Genomic DNA, 22,899 nt, shown 5'->3' with positions numbered 1-22,899 from the left:
CTTTATAAACTGTGACATCAAATAGCTTTTGCGGCTCCAGACAGATTTTATTTGGTGGAAAATAGATCAAAATGGCTCTTTGGATAGTAACGGTTGCCGACCCCTGGTGTAGGCAAAGTGAATGTGGTTAGAAAGCTTGTGCTCTACTTACAACTAGTCCAAGTGTTTCCTGCCTTGGAAATCATCAATATTTTCTGGCGTCTCATTTAAACTTCCCGTACTTCTATCAAAACGTCTTGTGACCCCCAGCTAATTTATATATCACGTCTATGTTTTTAAAGTTGCTACAAGGAACTTTAAAGTGGTTATTAAACAGTCTCATTGTAATACTGATACCCCTATATGACCTACATAAGCAAACGAGACCATCAGCAGGACGATTTGCTGATTCTATATACTTACTGTTAATGCTTGTCATCAGTGCCACCGGTCCGATGCCGGTGAAATTAAACAACTGTAGTTCGGAGCCTCCGGCAGCGACCAACAGACCACAGATATAGCCAGATCCAACTTTGCTGCCGCCTTCCATCTGCAGTCTGACCAAGAGCAAAGCTTTACCTTGCAGATCCCACGGTCCCTGCTGGGGGCCAAAACTAACACCAGGCTGCTAGAGCCCCAGGCTGTATTGCTGGGTCCACTGGAGGGACAACCAGAATCAGTAATGGGCAGACTGTCAGATCCTGCTCTAGTAAAATGAGAGGCTTTCGTTCGGAAACACTTTGGTCCACAGGGACCGCCAAAATCAGCACCAAATTAAAGTTCCTCGCACTAAGATATATTGAAGGAACATTCTCAATGTTAACATATTTATGCCTGTGCTTTCTTTTATCAGGCAGAAAGTGTTTGAGGATGCCCAACGCTTCCTCACTACTGATGGAATCATCAACCAGGTAGTGTTTGACCTGGAAGACAGCAGGTTGGTATACATGTATACATGCACAAACACAATACAGACATTCATTAAGCTCTACAAGATTAATGTTTGGATTGAGAACATTTCATTTTCATTATCTTTCATTAGTTGCTCAAATGGTAAATTAAATAATACGCCTTCAAATCCATGTAGTCCACTCTGTCTCTTTGTGTGTCAGTCTTCAGTGTCCATCTGATTCCTTGAGGTTCTTCTCAAAGTTTGAATGTGGGAACCTGAGGAAGGCTGTTCAGGTCCGCAGGTATGGACGGAACACACACACACACACACACACACACAATGAGCACAAGGTCAAATAAGTCAATGAGAAGCAGAGTGGTATTATGGTATTATTACTTCTATGCAGTCCTAACACAGTAGGCCCACATTCAACACTGATACAACCACTGTAGCATGTGTCTTTTTTCTTCTTCTTCTCTTCCGTAGATATGAATATGACCTCATACTGAATGCAGACGCAAACAGTAGCCAGCACACCCAGTGGTTCTACTTTGAAGTCAGTAACATGGTGGCAGACGTTCCCTACCGTTTTAATGTCATCAACTGTGAGAAGAGCAACAGCCAGTTTAACTATGGTGAGAAGGTTTTGTGTTTGTGTGTTTTGTAATGACATCCTTTACACATTTTTAAAGTCTCATTCAAGTTTACATTTTGATGGATTATCCATGATTCAATGATGTTACGAGGTAGTGTTTTTTCCACAACTTCTTGCAGACGAATCTGGCAACCGCTTTGTGTGATTAACCGGTGACTTTCAGCCAGATGCGTCCACGGTTGCTGATAGTAACCTGCGTAAATAGTTGGCGTAGATAATAATAATAGTAATAATATTTAAATTTTATATCGTGTTTTTCTAAGTACCCAAAGACGCTTTACATAGGACAGAGACAAACTAAACAAACAAAAAGAAAGATAGACAGAGGAGCAAACAAAACAAACAAACAGAACATTTTTGGTAAAAAAAAGAAGTGGAGAATGGGTCATGTAGTGGAGGGTGCAGGGGTTAGCAGGTGAAGGCGAGTTTGAAGAGGTGGGTTTTGAGGGCTTGTTTGAATGATGATAGGGAGGGAGCCTCACGGATGTGGATGGGGAGGCCGTTCCAGAGGGGGGGTGCAGCAGCTGAGAAGGCCCTGTCACCCCAGGTCTGGTGCTTGGTCCTGATGGTCTTCAGAGTGTTTGCACTGGCGGACCTGAGGCAACGGGTTGGGGCGTGGAGGGGGAGGAGGTCTGAAAGGTAGGGAGGGGCCAGGTTGTTTAGGGCTTTGTAGGTGGTGAGTAATATTTTAAAGTCTATTCTGTATTTGACCGGGAGCCAGTGGAGGTTGCGAAGGACCGGGGTGATGTGCTCACAGCGGCGGGTGGAGGTGAGCAGTCGAGCGGCAGAGTTGTGAACATATTGGAGTTTATAGAGGATTTTGTTGGGAGAGCCATAGAGGATGCTGTTGCGGACCTGGGTGGAGGGGGTGACGATGGAGCCATCAATGTTGAGAGAGAAGGGCTGGGCTAGCCATACGTGATTGGTCAGTGAGCTAGCTTGACATGTTGAGCGGTGACAATCCCAATATCTGCTGCCTCTGTGGAGCGGACATGTTCAGCCCTCAAATGCATTCAAACATATTCAAGAAATACAACTGGGGAGGCTCGACTGTCTTCACTGGTGTCCATGAATCGAGAAGGACTTCTTACTGGAACTAAAACACACGGATGTACTGAACAACCGTGAGATTAAACTCTTTATTAACAAAGAAAGGAGGATGGACTTTGTCTTTAAATAGTGAACAGCAGCTCTGGTAAGTCAACTGCTTTTGTTTTTACATCTGCAGTAGCTTTAATATGCTTGTTTATATATTATTATTTGTACAACTTGTTTTTATGAAGATGGATTTTTGTTTGGTTTAATATGTGATAGGAACCATTGTTACGTCCAATGTTGCTCTGGGGACATATTTAGCCGGTGCCAATGTTGGCAACTTGGCGACTTTCTCGCTAAATCTGGTGACTTTCCAAACCCTCTTGGTGACTTTTTTTGTCAAAAGCTACTAGTGACAAATCTAGCGACTTGTTCTGGTGTTGAGACGTTTGTGGTGTTTTGACTCTGATGTTAAAGCACGTACGTTCTGCACTGTCATGAACGAGCAGCGGGTGCTGCCATGAGCCCCTCTGCCGCCGCCCCAAAGCACTCACAGGCGGGTACTCTCACAGAAGCCTCGCGCAGCAGTCCCAGCTGCAGTCAGAGCAGAGAGGAGACACACTATCTATAGGTGTTGGCTTCATTTTTGCACGAAACAAATAATAACCGTAGCTGTGTTTCAGCTGCAGGACAGCAGTGAAGGCCCAGGTATAAAATGCACGGCTCGCCACTGAGTTAATGAAGATAATTTATTCTGTGGGACCACCGCAGCCCCTATTCTTAGCCCTCTAAGGTTGTTAACCAAGGTTAGCTGAGCACTGTTAACATAGCTGATGTTACTTGTTTCACCACGTTAGGCTAGACAGCTGGGAACTGCACGTTCTCCCCGAAACTCCTGGATATTGTTTTCAAGTAACTTTACATGGAAAGTAAAAGGTAAAAATAGAAAATTGTACCCTTTTTTAAACATAGTGTCGGGAGACGCCAGCGTCGTATTGGGACTAGTTTACTTATGGTATTTGCCCGGATTACTGTACACATTTTATTTATGACAGGTAATGTACACGTAATTTACTATTCGCCAATTTTGGAAACATGCATAACATCAGTGTTCTTACTGGCAAGCTCAGAGTTAAGTACGGACTGCCAGAGTTTTATGAAAAAAGTTTAATGAGAGAATGCAACAGCACCTCAGACCATCCCAACTGCATCACCACCTGGCTGGCGGGTGACTGTGGCTAAGTGGATAGCAGGGCTGTCCTGCAATCAGAGGATCGGTGGTTTGATTACCGGCTCCGGCTCCACTAGTCGCATGTCAATGTGTCCTTGAGCAAGACACTTAACCCCAAATGGCTCCCGTAGCTGTGCATACGGTGTATAGATAGATACTGTATTGTAAGTCGCTTTGGATAAAAGCATCTGCTAAATGACTGTAATGTAATGTAATGTAAACCTCCCCAGTGCGTGCTCACACCTCAATGAAGCTGGCTGAACTATATGAAGGGCAAAAAAGCAGAGATGCAATCCTAAAGACACCAAACTGGGCACTCACACAAACAGAATTGGTAACAAGGAAAAGCCTTGTGGAGTCCAACACTCTTGAATGACTCCCAATAATGCAAACACATTACCCAACAATATCCATAGCATCAGCATTTAAGATTTATCTAATTTTAGCCAGGTGCCATTTGCCACTGTGAGGCCTCTCAACTACCTGAGGGACTTCCGCAAGGGCATGTCAGTTGCGAGCAGTTCCTTAAAGTGCTCCTTTTTCATTCTGATTACATCCCCTGTTGTTGAGGTCAGCAGTTCTCCTCCCCTGCTTGAAATTCCCTGGAAACACCCTGTGATTTACAAGTTTGGTTCCAAGGCCTGTGTTGTATTCAGATGCTATTGATCATCCTCCAACTCGACCTCTTTTCCCACCAGAGAGGTTTTAGTTCATGTACAGCAAACAAGCTCTAGCCAGTGATCAGTCAGCCAAGTCCCAGGTCTTTTTTTTCCAGACACCTGACTGTGAGGGCATACATGTAGTTGCAAAGGTCCACATGTCATGAATTGCCCCACACATTCTCAGTCGCAACTTGTCAAACACGGCATCTTGGTCAATGATCCTAATACTCAACCCATGGGGTTCCACGTACCCCTCTAGCGTCAGTTTTGGTCGTGTCGGGGACGTTGCGCCAATGTACGCTCGCTATATATATAAGTGTCTTTTCAAAATAAAGTTCCGTCTTCACAGACAATTTAGGTTAAGGCAAAGAAATGAAAACACTTACTTAGGGTTAGGAAAAGAGCTCGGTTGATGTGACTAATGGTCCACGTTGACTTATGGGTCTCCTGGGTCAAAGTCCTGTCTTTGTTTGACTCATCCAACAACACTTGCTTGTGGGGCGACTGTAGCTCAGTGGTAGAGCAGGGTCGTTCTTCAATCAGGATCGGTAGTCCGATCCCCGGCTCCGCTAGACTATGTGTCCTTGGGCAAGAGACTTATCCCCAAATTGCTCCCGCAGGTGTATGAATGGTGCCACCCTGATGGGCAGTCCCATACAGGTAGTGAGAACGGGTTGAAATTGTTTCATGCGTCCATGAACATTTGGTGTGTACTCGCCTGCAAACACGCTAACTAAGCATCTACTAGAAAAGCAACTGCTGTTGACATACGCACACGACCGATGTAGGGTGCACAGAAACCTGTACATATGCAGACAGCGGACGTGTCCACAGCTGTCCATGTCTGTGTATGTTATGGAGTACATCAGGGCCCTTACAACTGTGTGGGTGGTTGTGCAAAGCAATAGCGCTCGCATGCAAGCCTCACTTCAGAGTGGCCTTTGTTTCTCTGCAGAGACAGTACTTCTTTTTATTAATACCAGTTTGGATTAGCATTACAACAGAAGGTGGGGAGTGGAATCTTCACTGTGCTCATTTATTTATAGCATCCTTCTGAATAAAGACGAAAGCCTCCCAAGGTGGGAACGTTTAAGGAGAGGCAAAGATACTGCCTGATTGGAGTTAAAGTCAAAAGTCTCTCTCCTTTTTTTCTTCATAGCTCAGTGAAATGTGAACACAGATGTGAAACACATGGATATAATTCAGTGTGACGGATATTATTAGCTCTAATGTCCGTTGCAAACAATTGTTTTCTTCTGTATACAAGTAATCCGTTGATAGTTAAGAGGGCTGCTAATAGCTAATACAGCATACTTTTAATAGACTATTTGACTAAATGCAACTAAATATAGTATGAAAATGACAATAGCACTGATGAGCTTTTATAGTCTTGTTCTCCTGGTGGCTTTCACTTTTCTATTGTAAGCATCTATTGGAATAGCATTCGAAAAACATTTTTGAATTCCTCCATTTTCATACAAAAAGTCAAATTTCTTTCAGGATGACGTGGCACTTTTTTATAAGGAGTAAATTTAAAAAGCTCACACAAGACTAGTCGTTTTAGAGCCTTTACTTACTGGCGGTGTTATATTTTTTCTTTTTCGAGTGATTTATTAGCACGTCAACAATTTCTTTTTAAACAGATGTTTTTGTCCTGAATACTTTCACACAGAACACCACTTTTACGTGACGAAAAAGCGACTTTATGTGTTTTTCAGCTTCAGTTTTCGCACCGGGAATAAATACATCATTCGATTTACGTTTAGCGGAAAGTACACTGTAGTACTCACAAGTATTATAGAGCAACAACATGCAGGCGCTGGAGTCCGAACAAGAAGGACAAACTTTATTACTCTTTTCAATCTTGAAAGGCAGCGGATACCTCTGTCCGTTCACAATAAAAGCCCTTGACATATACACTGCATAACTGTTTACAAGAGGGAACTCAAATTTACTCAGGGCATTTCACGAAAAAGGAAACTCAATAATGTAGCACACAGTATTTTAGGTTATACAACAATTTAGCTGAGACAGACTGCCAGATGCTGCTCTTGTTCAGGATCCTAATAGTTGGTCCTCTGCCTGTAAGAATCAATTCGAACCGTTTATTCAAAAAGTTTTGCAACTGCTGCAAATGCGCATTGCTGCCGGTATGATGTGAAATATTTGCAGTATTTCGAATTTTCGGGTTGTTTATTTATCATGCCCCCGATGTGTAAAGGCCTTTAAACTCAATGTACAGGTGCACTGTGCAACATCATTCTTCATTGCTTCATGTCCAATACATACTCTAAATCTCTTTGAATGGTGTGGTGACTATATATTTGATATATACCCCTTGAGCTGACATAAAAACAGACCTCAATCAGTAGAGCCATGTTGCTGTATTACCCTCTACGACTCAATCAGTGGGATTTTCTTATTTAAATGGCCTTTTGCACTCTGACCCTCTATCAGAGCTCAGTCTCTGTCCAATACATACACTCACACACACAGTGTGGGGGCTAATGGGGCAGACCCCTTGTCGTGCTTTTTGTTATTCTCTCACATTCTAAAGACAGCTCTACAGGCTCAGCAGTGGGTCCAACCATAATAGGCCATCCGCTAGAGCTAAATACACACACAGACAAAAAGGCATTGCAAAGCACACTCAGTACCTCCGGCAGCAATCTTATTTCTTCCATGCACACTTACTACTACTACCCTGATTCATACAATGCCCTTTGTACCGGAAAATAGCTCTTTTTAACATCCACCGGGGAAATCGGTTTCATCTCAGGAAGGAGCCAATGAGTAGAACGTAAAGGCGGCTCGTCCAAAATAGTCCCTATCCCATTGTACAGAAAATGGCTTTTCTTCTGAAAGACTGCAATGTGCTATCTGGCAGGCTACAAATCCATCCAACAACTATATTTTTAACCCCTGGTGATTTTATTCTGTTTTATTTTTTGATTCAACAAGAAGCGATGTCTCTTTAACTTTTCTAGCCTCGGGCAAAATATCCACCGTAGAAAAAGACTGTGGTTACTGAGGGAGAGAGTTCGGGGTCCTAGCTACAAGGTTATCATTCTTCATCGTGTTTTTGATAGTCAGGAAACTTGGGGGGTGGGGGGTCTCCGACTGGCAGATTCAGCAAACGCCCCAAACATCTTAGAACTATTGTGAATACCATGTGAGTAAATGAGCGCGCCTTCAAGGGAATGGTAAACTAGCATAATTAACACCCAGATGATACCATATAAGGCTATTCATCCTGTTCCATATGTCCTATAACAGCGCCAGTAGCAGAATTAAGAGACCTGATAAAGATGAAGAATAGGGACAGAATAGGGAGTGCTGTTAATGCCGCGTATCCGGGTCGTTCTGTTGCTGAAATAAAGGAGAAATGTCTTCATGCCAAAAGCGTCTCGCGACAGCAAGGCCATTGAATACGGCAAAGGGAGGGGGTCAAATAATATAATATTGATTGAATCTTGTGTTCGTGATGTACAGTCCACAAATGGCTCCCGTCATTTCTGTATTGGAGATATACACCTTTGTTTGAGATCTATACCTTTGAAAATTGCATTTCTGTATTTGTGATGGAAATTTCTTAACATGAACCTCATTCTGAGCTTAATGGAAAGATAAAGTTACTCCAAGAGGCTTTTATTTTGAAAGGGTGGGACTGGGTGGGCGAGAGAGGGGGAGAGGAGACAGAATCAAAATGTTTGACAAAAATACCCAGGTTATTAAATTACAGGCTTCATCAAAAGCATTCCAGTTAGAGAAGAGAAGGAAACAGAGATCTTCGTGACTGTAAATTAAAATGGTATGCAACAAACATGTGGCAAACTGTTGAATGCATTCCTTCCTTTTAACTTTCAACGCTACAGGTTATGTGTTTTAGGAACATTTTAACCGTTATATTAGATTAAATTCTCTTCACATCATGACAGCAATCACAAAATCAAAGGCTCTGACAAAGAAAAGGATACAAAAAAGAATCTGGCATCTGTGGCTGTCACAGGACTGCAATGGAGGGAGGGCTGTCAGTTTTGCAGACTTTGCGATTTTCTCCCGAGATTTAGCAACTTTTGGAGCTCGAACAGCTTTCTTTGGAAAAGAGTTGGCCAAACTGGGCTGGATTTTTCCTTTGGACGATTTTGTTAAATCAAACGTCGACCTCAGCTTGAGGTTTGCAACGTCTTCGTCACGAGCCATACATACAACAAGACATTTCGAAAAGGAAAGACAATACGATGTCACCACGAGTAAACCCTTGTTTGGAACTGTGTGGAATCAACATGTGGAATTCATTACCTTCATCACTGGGAATATTTTTAACACAAGTTGCAATCATTTTTGTTGTTTTTATTTTTTCTGTGTGTTCATTGTATTGTTTGTGTCTTGTGCTGTTTTGGCACTGGTCCATGCTACATAAACTTTTAACTTTATATAGCATAGATGATAATATTAGAGAGCTAGTTACACTGCAGTGTTATCCGCCATTTCCACTAGTTTTACTGCTGTGGCACCAACTCTGTTCCATGTGGCTGTTTTTGTATCTCTGTAGTCATTTTGTGTCTCTTTGTCGTTGTTAAGATTCTCTGTGGATTTGTGTCCCATTGTGGCGGTTTTCTCTCTCTCTCTCTGTGGTTGTTTTGTCTCTTTGTAGTTCTTTTGTGTCTCTTTGTGATCATTTTGTGTCTCTTTGTTGTTGTTGTGTCTCTTTGTACTAAATAAAATGTTATTATATAGCACATAATAATATTATAGAGACAGTGACACTGCAGCATTACTAGCAATTTCTACTAGTTTCACTGCTGTTCCACCTGATTACACATGCTGTTCCATGTGGCTAACTGTCTATCTGTGTGTGTGTGTCTGTGTGCACTGCAGGAATGCAGCCCGTGCTGTACTCAGTAAGGGAAGCTCTGGAAGGTAGACCACACTGGGTCAGGACCGGGACTGAAATTTGTTATTTCAGGTAAGAATGAAATTCACAAAGCCAATGTGTTTTCTTTCTACTGCTGTAAACTACAAATAGCATCACATTAAAGAATATGCTGGCAATCCAATCACATAGACAGAAATCATTTTTAGAAAGTGAGAAGTTCAGGACGGTATCTTGACCCCTTAGATATCTATAATTGTGCCAGCGTGTTTCTGAAAGCCATCTCTTCTTCAGGACACACGAAGCCTGAATGACTGAAGTCATAACTCAGTGTTTTAACATATGACACAGCATGATATTGATTCACGTTAGAACACCAACAAAAGAAAGGTCAATGACAAAGAGCTGTTTGAATGCTAAGTGGTGTCTGAAGAGCAAAGTAGTCCTGCACTAGAGCGCTCAGTGCTAAAGATAGAGACCTCACCGACACGACAGGAAATGGACCTATTATCTTTACATAACTTATCTTAATGTTTGTCAATCCCTCTATTGTCTCCTCCAGAAACCACTTTTGTCCAGTTCGAGGCAGGAGGAGAACGACCTTTTATACTCTGACCTTTACCATCACCTTCAAACACAATGAGGACGTCTGCTACCTGGCTTACCATTATCCCTACACATTCTCTGCTCTGAAGGTACTGATCCACCCCACCAACCATCTATCTCTTTTTTGTTTTCTATCCTCTATACTTCTGAATTTACTTTACAGCTGAACATTTGAAATAAAAACCCATGATAATCCTATGAAGGACAACTAGTCAAGTCAACGTTATTACAGCAGTGAGGTCTTTGGGAACCCAAACAATGAAGAAGTAAAGCCAATTTCAAAACAAAGACAAGGGTTAAAAGGCTGTTAGTATGGTAAACCGGAATCATTCTTGTTGGTTGGAAGCCACAGTACACTCATATATAATATATATTACAAGTGAAGTTTCTTTCAAAAAGTCGATCTGTAATTGCTTAAATAATTCATGTGTTTATATTTCCTTCAGCTGAGTTCCACACAACCTTGCTAGTATGCAAATGTAATCATAAATCAGTGTAGCGGCCACGGGATATTGATTATAATGCTCATTTCCTGCAACCAATACGGTAATTCTGATTATTGGTATTTCTCTCCAGCCTTACATTACATTTTTGCAACCAGAGATGAATATGACGGTAAATGTTATTAAGTGATAACAAGTCCTCTTTCATGGGCCAGAAGAACGGAAATGTTTAGACTAAATAATCAAAATCCAAAGCAACGGTGTTTATAGAATCTCGTCATGGGTCCGAGCCATTTCATCTGAGCTAGTGGCGGGCTGTGCATTTTATACCTGCCTTCAGTGCTGTCCTTCTACAGTTGAACCACCTCCTAATAACATAATTATGATGCCACAGCTACGGTTATTATTTGTTTCTAGGGGTATAGCAATACACGTATTCATATTAAACTGTTCGGTACGAGGTTTACGAACCGAACAATACTATATCATTTGGAGCTTAAATTGTGGGAAATGTTTTCAGTGGACTTCGCTCAACCTGGCAACCCACCACGTAAGAGAAACTCTGACCCCGGAAACAAAACATTGTACCCTGGTGAGGTAAGGCGCGTTTGCTCTGGGAGGCGCGCTAAACTAGCAGGAAAACCAACAGCAGCAAGCTACAAACTCTCCCCGCAGCGTTTAGCTGATCCCTACTGATTCAAACAGGGCTAAAGCAATCGCCACACAATCCCCATTTCTCCAGACCATAATTCTTGCTTTGTAAAAGAAAACAAAACCCCAAACAGAGAATCAAATGTCCGACCCTAATCCCGCACATTACGGGATGCTTCGTCATTAACGGACAATGCATATAGTCAAAATCAACGTAATTAACACAATGACAAGAACAAACTCACAAGAACCAGTCACATGACAACAAAGCATGACAAAACATTCCAGCAACACTGCGGCGCTAAAACACGCCTTCCACCGCACACTCAAGGGCACGGACCATTCAAATATTATTCACATCAGAGGGAACAATATTAACCATATTATAAAAACGACACCATAGACAAATTAACACAGTAGTAACGCTACTGCAGATGTAAAAACACAAAAGCACTTCACTAACCAAAGCCGCTGTTCATTTAAAGACAAAGTCCATCCTCCTTTCTTTGATTACAAAGAGTTTAATACCGCGGTTGTACAGAACATCGGTGCGGTTCAGTTCCAGCCAGAGGTCCTCCTGCAAACGTGTTCGTTGAGTTGTAGATCCACTCGGGTCGCTCCAAAAGTTTTCAAAAGCACCGTAGCTTGTAAGTGTCCTGCTGTGATATGGTGTCGTGTTGCTGCCTTCGTTAGCCAACTCAGGTTAGCGTAGCATAGCTCCAAACAGCTCCAAACACTGAGACGCTCAGTCGCAAATAAAATGCATTCTTAGCCATAAAATGTGCAACACTTCTCCGACACTGTTAGCCAGGAATACCGTTCGTACAAATCCTTGTCCTGGCTGGGTCAGGGCTGCTAGCTGTGGGGTTGGCTGACCCTTTCTTACGATGTCCAGCTTTTCTTGAAATGTCCTTCTTGAGAAATCCGTTTCTCCTCCTCCTTCAGCCATTGAGTGTTAAAAAAACAAAGCTAGGTAAAAAAAAAAAGAATCTACACCAAGCAAAACGCTAAAAATGTCATAACTTCTTACATATCTTTCAACTTGAACTGTTACTACTAAGTTCTGCTAGCTGCTTCAGCGTCAAAACCGTCATGCTAGCCCTCTGACCAATCATGCTGCACGTTAATACTGAGCTGCACGTTAATGATGACGTACTTGTAGACTACCTCGGTAGCTCTGGCACGTCAAAGAATACGCCCAACATGTCAAACTAAAGTTGGTTGAACACTGACAATCAACAATATCGTCCCCATTCACTTAAACTGCAAAGTCTACCTAGGGGGCCTCGGACCTCTCTTCTTACCGAGAGACACAGAGGTGAAATCCGATTGGATAAAAGCTCTACTTAAAACAAGCTGCACTGGAAGCAGCGCTGCATGCTGGAAGTAGAGCAACTGAGGAAGACAGTAGCTGCGCAATGAGAAAATAAGCTAAAATAAGTTTCATATCAGCCTCGTATCAGGCTTGCAGAAACGCACAATACAACGTCAGTTAACTTTGTGAAATGATTGGTTAGGTTTAGGCAGCAAAAGTACTTAGTTAAGGCAAGAAGAAGCGTCATGGTTTGTGTTAAAATAATAACGCAACAACATAAAGTAACAACCAGAACAACCGTATCAATGCAACTACCGTTTATAACATATGTCCTTCGCAGACTTTCTTATATAGAGTTACGTAACAAGGGTAAACTCAACTTTCACATTTGGCTTTGTGCACGACATGAACAGTGGTCTCCTAGATGAAAGTCCTGTGTTTGTTTGTCCCATCCATCATCCTTCCTAGCTGTCCGTAGTGGACTTTCTTGCTCTTAATACTGTTTATTATACTGCTACAGATACGTGACTTGCTCTGCATATTGTTCGTTGTAAAACACCACTTGCTCAGCCTGAATGCAAAAACGCCCTTTCCATTATTCAACCATTATCATTTCTGCTTATCCGAGGCCTGGTCCCGGTGGCTTAACAGGGTATTCCAGACGTCTCTCTCCCCCGCAAGGCTTTCCAGCTTTTCCTGGGGATCACCGAGGTGTTCCCAGGCCAGACGAGATGTATAATCTCTACAGCGTGTTCTGGGTCCACCCCGGGGTCTCTTACCAGTTGGACGTACCTGGAAAAACACTAAAGGGAACGGTCCAAGAGGCCTCCCGATCAGATGCCCGAACCACCTTTCGACCCAAAGGAGCAGTGGCTATATGCCGAACTTCCTCCGGACTTCCACATTAAAAACAACCACATTCAATGTATCCGTGGTTTGCAGAAATGACAATGCCATTTTTTCCTGGCGACTAGCCAGCTTACACTGACTTGGAGAGCTCTGCGTCTCACATGAACCCTCAAGATTGGGGAAAGTTGGTTTTGGTGAAATGTTTATGCATCCCATCTCATTCCTCAAGTCAACATTGACTTGTTCAATAGTTGAATCAAAACGACAACATCCACAACATGTCTCAGCACGGGGACCTGTGATTCCAAGTTGTCTCGCCACTGTCAGCCTGAAATGCCCCCTAAAACCCCCCAAATATTTGAGTTGTTTAAAGGAACAATAAAAGCATCAATACTCCTTTATTTGCCACAGATGGATAATGTAGGAAAAATGAAATATGTCAAGATAGTTACTTACTTATTATGTTGATTTCATATAAACATTAGGAGACAATAAGATGTGAATACAGAGACATTCCAATGTAAATCATGTCACTGTAAATGAGTGCACTGTATATGCATGTCTACATCAGGACTTACATGCCAACTCCACACACTTGTGTCCGTCAGGCTCACCTGAAGGTGCTGCAGAAATCGGTGGACCCTGCCAAGGTGTTTTTCCAGCAGCAGGTTCTTTGTGGCACTTTGGCTGGAAACCCGTGTCCCGTGGTTACCATCACTGCCTGTCCTGCCAGCAGGAGCTGGATAGACATGCACCAACTCCGTGAGTACTGCTGTGTGTGTGTGCTTGGATTAAGGGTCAGAGTGCTGGAGGTCATATAAACAGGGAGGCATCCGTTTGATATCGAGTTGATGGAATGTGTGTGTGTGTATGTGTTTGTGTGGGCAGGCTATTATTGCAGTGTTTTTGTTTATATGCAGAGTGTACAGGTGTGTGCGTGTGTGAGAGAGACAGACAAAAGGAGACAAACAGCCAGCCATCCATCCTGACAGAGACAGATATCCCACGCTTTGTTTGTTTCTCAGTGCTTAATTGAAAGCCAGTGATCCTTGGCAGTCAGAAATATGAAGAAATAATTTGTTTAGGAGAAAACCATATGAGATTCATCACAGCATATCTACATTAGCATAATATTATACCCAACTACTCTAGCTGCTATTACACACCGAGCATTTGTGCATAGCAATTATGCCATGTTCTCTTGTCATTGTCCCCCAAATGTTCCAGCACAGCCAATGTTTCAGGAATTGAAAATGAACTGATCGATTTCACCATTGATGCATTTTTAAATGAAACTATGAAGTTCAAATGGGTTTACTGTAAACTGCACTCAGCTACCTCCAGTAAACCATGGTTTCCTGATATAACAGTTCATAATATATCTCACGAAAAGTTTCTTGTGAGTTTTCCTAGTGCATGAGCGATTACAGAACTACTTGGTTAGGTTTAGGAAAAAATTTGGTTTGCCTTGCCTGCCGGCGCTTCAGACTGCAGGTCGAAGGCTGCAGCGAAGCCGGATCTGAATCGGATTCTGAGCTGAAGGATTTCCTGGTGAACCTGCATGATTTCATCTAATTTGACCAGAATCTGACTAGGTGGCACCGATGACTAGCATTAAGAATAACTATGCCAATCTTCTCTCTGATGGTCTCGTTCACTGATGTAGTTCCTATAGAGGCATTAGTATGACATTGAGACTGTTTCATAACCAGTTAAAAGTTCCTTTCTGTAATTTGAAGCATGGAAGTTGAGTGCAAATAAGTGTTAATCACTCATCATCCGACGTCACCTGTCCTGGCTCATGATTATTTGGTTAACAAACGACTTAATTGCGTGGGTTTTAAAAAAATGATAGTGCATTACTTGTTGCTACGCATGGTGTAGGAGAACAGCCTCAATAAACACAGGTTTTGCCAACAATTCAGACTGAATTCTTAAGGATTCCAATTCACCAAAAACATGGCCAAGGGATTATGTAGCAGCAACGGGTTTATCCCCAGTACACATATCTGATGACCCAGCTGTGTATTTCCGCCACCGGCAATTCACCTCCTTCCCCTCAGTGTTTGTCTCCCTCGTGGCCCAATTTGCACTTGGTATTGATTTTGTTCAGGTCGCCGAATCCCGTTTATGCCGAGAGCCGTTGCCGTTGATCTCTAGCACACCCAAAAGGTCGCCGGTTACCTTGAGGTGCAGCAAAGAGGAGATGTCCCATCACGTGAGGGCAAGCTGGTGTTCACTTGTCTCGACAAGCAATTAACCTCAAAACCCCATTCGCTCTGAGACTGGCGGAGCGGGGGTATAGCAGGCTTATGTAGATTTGTATGTGAATAAAAAAACAAAACAGTCCTGAGTCCTGAGGGGGTTTGTGTGTGGGTCTATGTTGGACAAATAACCCAAACTTGAGTGCAGACAAGTCCCGGGGCAGCCGGCAATCAGTTCCAGTCTTCCTGTGTATGCAAATGAGTATGCTAATCGGGTCTAATTACAACCAGCTGTGTCAGTTGGTATAGCGCAGCGCTACGAGTGACACTTTTTGGATGAAAAGCTCATAACTCCTCATTTCAGTGAAAACCATATTTAAATTTGAAGTTGGCTTGAGTTCATAAACTCATTTGAACCCATTTATTTATTCTCTGTTTTAATAATGAAATCATCATATTGACTCCCAAACCAAGTTCTGCTCTTTATCGTTTTCCTTCGACACTCCAGCTTTCTCTTCAGAGAGGGACGGATTAGACCGAGCAGCCCGCTTCATGCCTCACTCCTCTTGTCTCTAATTAAAAAAGGCTTCCAGTGCAATCACAGCTCATCTCTGAAAGCCGTGAATTATCGAACATAATCTCATTTAGCAGGGCAGGCATGGCCTCCAGGTAGCTGGAGCTGGACTAGGATGGCTTCTCTGTCCTACTTTGGGCTATGGTCTTACATCCTTTCTGTCTGGAACTGACAACTTACTTTTCTCTTCTTTCCGTCCCTTTCTCGTTTGTTCATTCTCTCTTGTCCGTCTCTTTCTGCGTGCCTTTGTTAGTCAAAAGTAAGCTGGGAATATGTTCGAGTGCATTGATTCTGATTCTACAACTTGAGCTCCTCATGTAGGAGTCTCCTGGTTGTTTGACAGACTCTCCGCAGGTGACCCTGTCTTTTCTTTATAGATGTGGAACACCCTGTCTGAGGCTCTGTGTCCTCTCATTTAAATCTCATTTCCAACTCAAACTAGACGCTCAGAGCGACTAACGTAAAGAGACAGAAAGTCCATGTGGGAGGGAGGGAGGGGAGGTTTCCCCCTCGGAGACCAGCCTTCTTGTACCGTGTGATACCAAGTCAACGTTAACTTATTTTACCTACATTTGGTAACATAACTTTCATACTTTACTAATGCCAATTAGTTATTGTTGTTATTTTATAAAACAAACATACTTATTGTAAGTAACTAACAGCAACTTTCAAATAGTCACCGAGAGGCTAAGTAGGGGAGATTAAACTTGCGGACGCGCTGGCTATAAATGATCCGGATCCAGTGGTTGAGTTTTGAGTGTTTATTTGTAAATGTAAAAACGTTGATTCTGGCATACAGTCATAGGTCAGACAATGACAATAGTGCGTAATAGCGTGAATTAAGTAAGTAAGCCTAAAAACTAAGTAAACCTACATTGGAATTTTATTTTGAAAAGTAATGTAATGAGCAGAAACTCATTACATTATTTTGAAAGACACTATGTAATGAGGAGAAACTGTATTTTACCTGGGAACCAAGAACTTTATTTTGAAAGGACACTTCCCATGTAATAAGCAGAAACTATGTTTCCTGTGAACACAGAAGTTCATTTTGAAACAAATCATGCATGTAACGAGTTTATTTTGAAAGGACGCTGTATGTATGTAACATTTAGAAACTGTGGGTTTCCTGTGAACATAGTTTATTTTGAAAAGACACTATATTCATGTGACATGCAGAAACGGTACCTTTTCTGCAAGTACAGAAGTTTATTTTGAAAAGACACTATGCAAGTAAGGAGCAGAAACTGTATGTTTCCTGTACACTGTATGTTGAGTGACAAACTGAAAGTCCTATTTTATTATGCATCATAAGAACAGGCCAGAGGGTGTATTTTGAGATCAAACTTAAACAGTCTTAAAGAATTGCACAGTGGCTAACACGTTTGCATCATGCATGCAGTTTATCATTCTCATTCTACTATTATTTTCTACCAAGTGCCCCCTGGTGAGCTTCAGTTGTAGGTTTTGATGTTCAGTCTTTAATACAATGATAACCACATAGAGGGGTCCTCAACTCTTTCATAAAGATATTAAGCAGGGAGTCAAACTCTCAAATTCTGGTGAATGTTTATGCACCAGTAGATGGTGTAAATGTCTTTTTTTAATGGAGAGGATAAACAAAATCTAGGAACCAGGTGACTATTCACATAAATGGAATACAGTGCAGTAATGCTCTCAGGTATTCTGTATTGCTTTCAAATATGTATTTTCCTGGATATCAACTATTCTGTTGATCTACATTTAATTCAATCTCTGCTCAGTCAACACACATGCAGGCTTAATTTACTCCAACCTCCTCTTCTGTGTCTTCAAAATCTTTAAATGTGCATGTGGTACTTTGTAGCTCATTGGTGTAACAGCAATATTTTTGCTCATGTTCAAAGATTTCATCATAATGAGGTTGGTGGTTTGATCCTCCTCCTGTCCACATGTCGGAGTGTCCTTGAGCGAGACACTGAACATCAAGTTGCTCCTCGGGCGCTTGAAAGCAGCCCACTGCTCCAAAACAAGGCTTACAATTGGTTAAATTCCATGTATTTAATGCATGTTACAATTAAAATACAGTTTTATTCTAAATCTATGTTCTCAGAGAAGTTATAATATTTTGAGAAAAAACGGTATTACGAGAATAAAGTCAGAATTTAATATTTAAGAAAGAAGACGTAAAATTACGATAAGGAAGTCGTAATTTGATTACAATAAAGTCATATTTCAAGAAAAAAAGGAGGAATACTATGATTATGAAGTTGTAATTTAATGAGAATACAGTCATAATATACAATATAATTATATAATATAATAATAAAATCGACGTGCCCTATTATCTGCTGTGCATTAGGTCTGTGTTGTCTGGATGAGACACAGTTTAGGGAAGCAGCTGGGCTCTGCCCTTCATAGGAGGTGGAACACTTTGTCCCGTATTTTTTGTGCATGAAACTGTTAGTATAAGGACGTCTTTCTCACTGAGGCAACGGCAGTTACATTTTGATTGTTTTGATAAAAAATATTGCTAGGGACAAGTCAGTAGTCCAGTCAAACGCTACGCCCTTGCTGTATTTACACTTGTAGGTGTGGGACAGTTGGTCTACCGTCCACTCTCCCCATCAGGGTACAGAACACACAAAACCTGACTAAATGTGGTTAGTAATAAACAGCCGCCAACTAAAGTGTACTCTCAGGTTTGGGGTGACTTCAGTAGGAGCATACCTGTCAGGTGGAGGCAAAATGGTGGCAGGGGATGGACCCAAATGCATAGACACGGAGAGCAGATGATGAAAAAATAGTGATTTTAATCACCAAGAAAATGTCCAAAGCAAAACTTGCAGAAATGTGGAACAAAAAATCCAAGGAAAACTAGGAGGGGCAAAACACAAAACAGGATCAGGTAAATTAGAAAAAAACAGGAGGGATACATACTGGACACAGGATAGCAGAGGACATGGCACAGAACAAAGCAGGGAACAAAGCAGGAAACATCCTTTCGCAAAGTAAGTGCAGGTGATTAGACACAGGAGGACTCAATCAAGGGCGGGGCAGACAATCACAAAGGCAGGAAAACATACAAAGGCAGGGAAATTCAAAATAAGAACAGGAAACCAATTAAATCAAAACCAAGACCGGAACAATACCTTACTGTCCATTTATTTCCATCTGAAGCTGTGTCAGTTTGGTCTGTCCTGACAAGCCTTTAGTGTGTGAGATGTGCTCCCCCGTCGTCGAAATGTCTATCCCGCCAGCCAGATCCCATTCTCACTGCTGCTGCTGGAGAATGCAAACGTTGTCCTGTGCAGAAGTAGGTGTCGTTCAATTCATCACACGCATCACAGAGCAACGATCAGACGGGCTGGAGACGAACCTCCAGGCTTCGCAAAAACGCATTTGCAACCAGGTGGGAAAACACAGGTGGCCCAGAAACCACACTGTCGTGTTGTAAACATTTGTCACAGTTCACAGACCCACTTCCTGCCGCGCCCCTTGTGATCTTGAGTGATCATTTGCGACACTTCATGTGCATTACTGACCTCTAAATCAGATCGGTTAGATATGAACTGTTGGCTTTTCTCCAACCTTTCTGATTGTCAGACTGCTCGTGTTTCAAGGCCTGTCGTAGATTGAAATGTTGATGTCAAGTGTTCCTAAATCTCAGCAAATTAACTTAAAAAAAGAAATTAACAAAAAAACATCTGTCTATATGTGTGTGAGTGACTATATATCTATACGTTGCATCTTCTTTTTTATAGTTCATTCTGGGAACCTTTGCACATTTCCTTGAACAATTTTGCACGTTTCAAATTATCTTAATATCGAATTAAAAGCTGCACAGCACTTGTGCAGGTTAATTCTGTTATTGTACATAATTTGTTGCATTTTTTTCTTTTCATTGTAATTCTCAGTACAGCTTTCCTTTTAATCCATACATATCGTACATATTCTAGTATTTATTACATATTTTAATTGAAACTTTCTTTAATATTGAGAATTTAATTAGAATTTATTTTTGACCTTATTTTTCTTTCTTTATTTGAAATATTTTTTTTTTACAATGTTTGTTATGCATCCATACACTAAAGCAAATTCCTTGTGTAGTACTTGGCAATGAACCGAATTCTGAGAAATGAAGGACAAAGCTGTGAAAATAACTGTAATAAACTATTATGAACCTTTAAGTAAATGGTAAATGTACTTCTACTTGTACAGGGCCTTTTTTAGTCCTCAGACCACTCAAAGCGCTTTATTAACACTACATGACATTCACCCATTCACACCCATTCATACACTGATGGAAGGGGCTACCAACCACCAGAGCTAGTTAACCATTCACACCCAGTGGCAGCTGGCCAATAGAGGGACATGGGGCGTGGCCCCACCTTGAGCGTCCCTCCATGAGACACAAAAAAGAAGAAAAAAAATAATAATAATAAATTATACAAATTGTCAATATTTGTGTTTTTGAAATATGGAATGTACCCAGTAGTATTTGTAAAATATATCTGCTTTTCCTGCACGTCCTCTCCGCCTGTGTGCACGTCTCAGCAGCTCTGGGGCCATGAAGAAATTGCCCACAGGGGGCGGGTCTATGAAGCAGTTTAGCCAATTGCTGATTAAAGATATAAATGAGTGACATATAATTTAGCCAATCAGCGTCCTCAAATAGATTCAGCTTGGGGCCGAGCTTGCGCGTTCTTGTCAGGAGAAGTCTCTACAGGCGAGCGCCAGCGCGAGAAACTACTCCTCCAAGACCCGTTTGAGAGGTACAACGGGGACAGATCCAGCACGGACAGTTAGGGAGTGAGGGAGGAGGAGGTAAGGAGACATGAGAACACCACGGCACACATGAGAACTCTGTCAAGCTACATATTAGGCAAAGTGAACTTTTCTTGTACATAGTTGTCCTCAGTCTCATCTGCTTAACTTTGTCATGGAGGCATCAACATTTAATAGAGATGGTAAATTAACAGTGAAAACTCATCATAGCTTAATTCAACATCATTATTCCTAATTACACTTCATGTTTACTTCTCCTGATCTTTACCTCCTATAACAATGTCCATAGGGGCATCTCAATAAAAACATGTTCTATTATATTATATTTTATATATATATATATATATGTGTGTGTGTGTGTGTTTTATATTATACTGATTATTATATGATATACATATTATATTATACTGAATATTATTCTATGATATACATATATTATACTGAATATTATTATATGATATATATTATTATATTATACTGAATTGCTTGTGAGGGTGACAAAAATCAGATGTCCTGACGTGTTTGTCAAAGTGTTATTTACTGCTTTTTTTCGTGTTGGAATGAATGTTAAATACTTTACTGCAAAGTAGTAATGCGTGTTTGATACCTTAATTTGTTTTGCATTAAATCATTCTGGGATGTTGAGTATCTTGCCCAACGACACATCCACATGGACTGGAGGAGCCGGGGATCGAACCGCCCGCTCTATCTCCGAGCTACAGCTGACCAAGTAAATCCAGGCTGTACATGCTGTGTCCCAATCCCATACTCCTTATACATTCTAAGCAGGTTACGCATATGTGGAAGAAGTGTGCTGTGGACCGATGTGATTCTCCCACAATGCAATGTGCAAAGGAAATGGTGAAGCTGTGAAACTATTACCTCAAACAGACATTGTGCCGTGCTGCGATTAGTTTGCTTGGTCAGTGACATTCTAAAGTTGCAGTTTGTTTGACACCGAATGGAGCATGTATCATGATCTGTTAAGTATGTTGATTAAACTGCAAAAACAGTTAACTATAAAGACATACAACAATAACATGTAACATTTGTTTAAAGTCCATTCCAAGGTTGTTGAAGCAACCCTTTGAATATTGCAATACAGAAATGGCCGAACTTCAAATGAACATTTTGAAATGTCAGATGTGTCTTCAACTGTGAATAACTTACAGTTATTTATTTTGTCTCGCAGGAAGAGCGTTTTATAAAGTAAAAAAAGAAGATTGAAAATAGCAAAAAAAATATATTAAAGCAGCAGCAGAGCGAGGTTTTGTACACAGGCACATTTTCATGTGAATAAAAAGAGACAGACAAAAACTGTGCGGTTGGTTTATCGCAGCCTCTGGTATCCCTTCTAAAATATTTTTCTAGTCTTTTATTAGTGTGTGTTTTTTTCGCCAAATCACAAAGCAATTGTTGTGAGTCAACCATTGTATCACGTTGCAAGACTAAATTGTTGTTACTTTCTTTTCAGGTGTGAAATTGAGGCAAAGACACCTTTCTGGGGGGAACAAAAGGCATGTGGGGATTTACCCAAAGTGGTGATGACAGGACAGCACACACACACCCACACAGCACTCTGTGGGCGGGATGTGACTAACATCACCTTCTTCAAACATGTCCTGTGTGAGATGCAGCTGCTCTCACAATAGCCTCAGGACGGGGCCACCATTAGTGAATACAAATGAAAGAATTCGACATTCATCAAAGGATATTAAATTGTGGCTTCTCCATGAAAGCCAAAGATGAAACCTAAAGAGTAGAAAAAGAATAAGACTATTTCAACATCCATATTAATCCAGTGTTGAAGCTCTTAACTCTACATATAGGCAAATCCATGATGAAGACAGATGATGAGAAGCAAATGTGACACCCATCTCACTTCTCAGTCCATTGTCCCAGACTTCATTGCCGTTATAACCAATTTAGAATAATAAGCCAATAGTAATTGGCCTCAACCGGCTGCAGGCCAGGAGTTATGTAGGAAGCCTCGTCTGCTGGACCAGTGAGCTGTAGGAGGCAGTGAACTGGCAGCGAATCTCTGCAGCGGAACAAGTGGGACCGGGAACATACCAGTGGTTTAAAGTCATAGACTGTATAGAAGAAGTGGACGTAATCACTGCAACGTCATCCAATGATTTGTTGACAACGGTTTTGAAG

The 22,899-nt window shown here is 41.5% G+C and overlaps 1 protein-coding gene across 2 annotated transcripts in view; it reads left to right on the top strand.

Moving 5' to 3' along the window:
• Positions 1-22,899, top strand: part of agbl1 (AGBL carboxypeptidase 1) — a 158,173-nt gene that overhangs the window by 93,687 nt on the left and 41,587 nt on the right. For both annotated transcript variants that reach the window (XR_013767155.1, XM_079163217.1), the window contains exons 15-20: positions 833-916; positions 1,092-1,172; positions 1,358-1,506; positions 9,336-9,423; positions 9,893-10,025; positions 13,803-13,956. Coding sequence is in view for 1 of the 2 variants with exons in the window: in XM_079163217.1 (XP_079019343.1) it covers positions 833-916; positions 1,092-1,172; positions 1,358-1,506; positions 9,336-9,423; positions 9,893-10,025; positions 13,803-13,956 (689 nt within the window). In the remaining variant the exon portion in view is untranslated. The remainder of the gene's footprint in view (positions 1-832; positions 917-1,091; positions 1,173-1,357; positions 1,507-9,335; positions 9,424-9,892; positions 10,026-13,802; positions 13,957-22,899) is intronic.

Source organism: Pholis gunnellus (genome assembly GCF_910591455.1).
Source record: "Pholis gunnellus genome assembly, chromosome: 7".
Lineage (NCBI taxonomy): Eukaryota > Metazoa > Chordata > Actinopteri > Perciformes > Pholidae > Pholis > Pholis gunnellus.
This window is presented reverse-complemented; position numbering and strand designations above follow the sequence as displayed.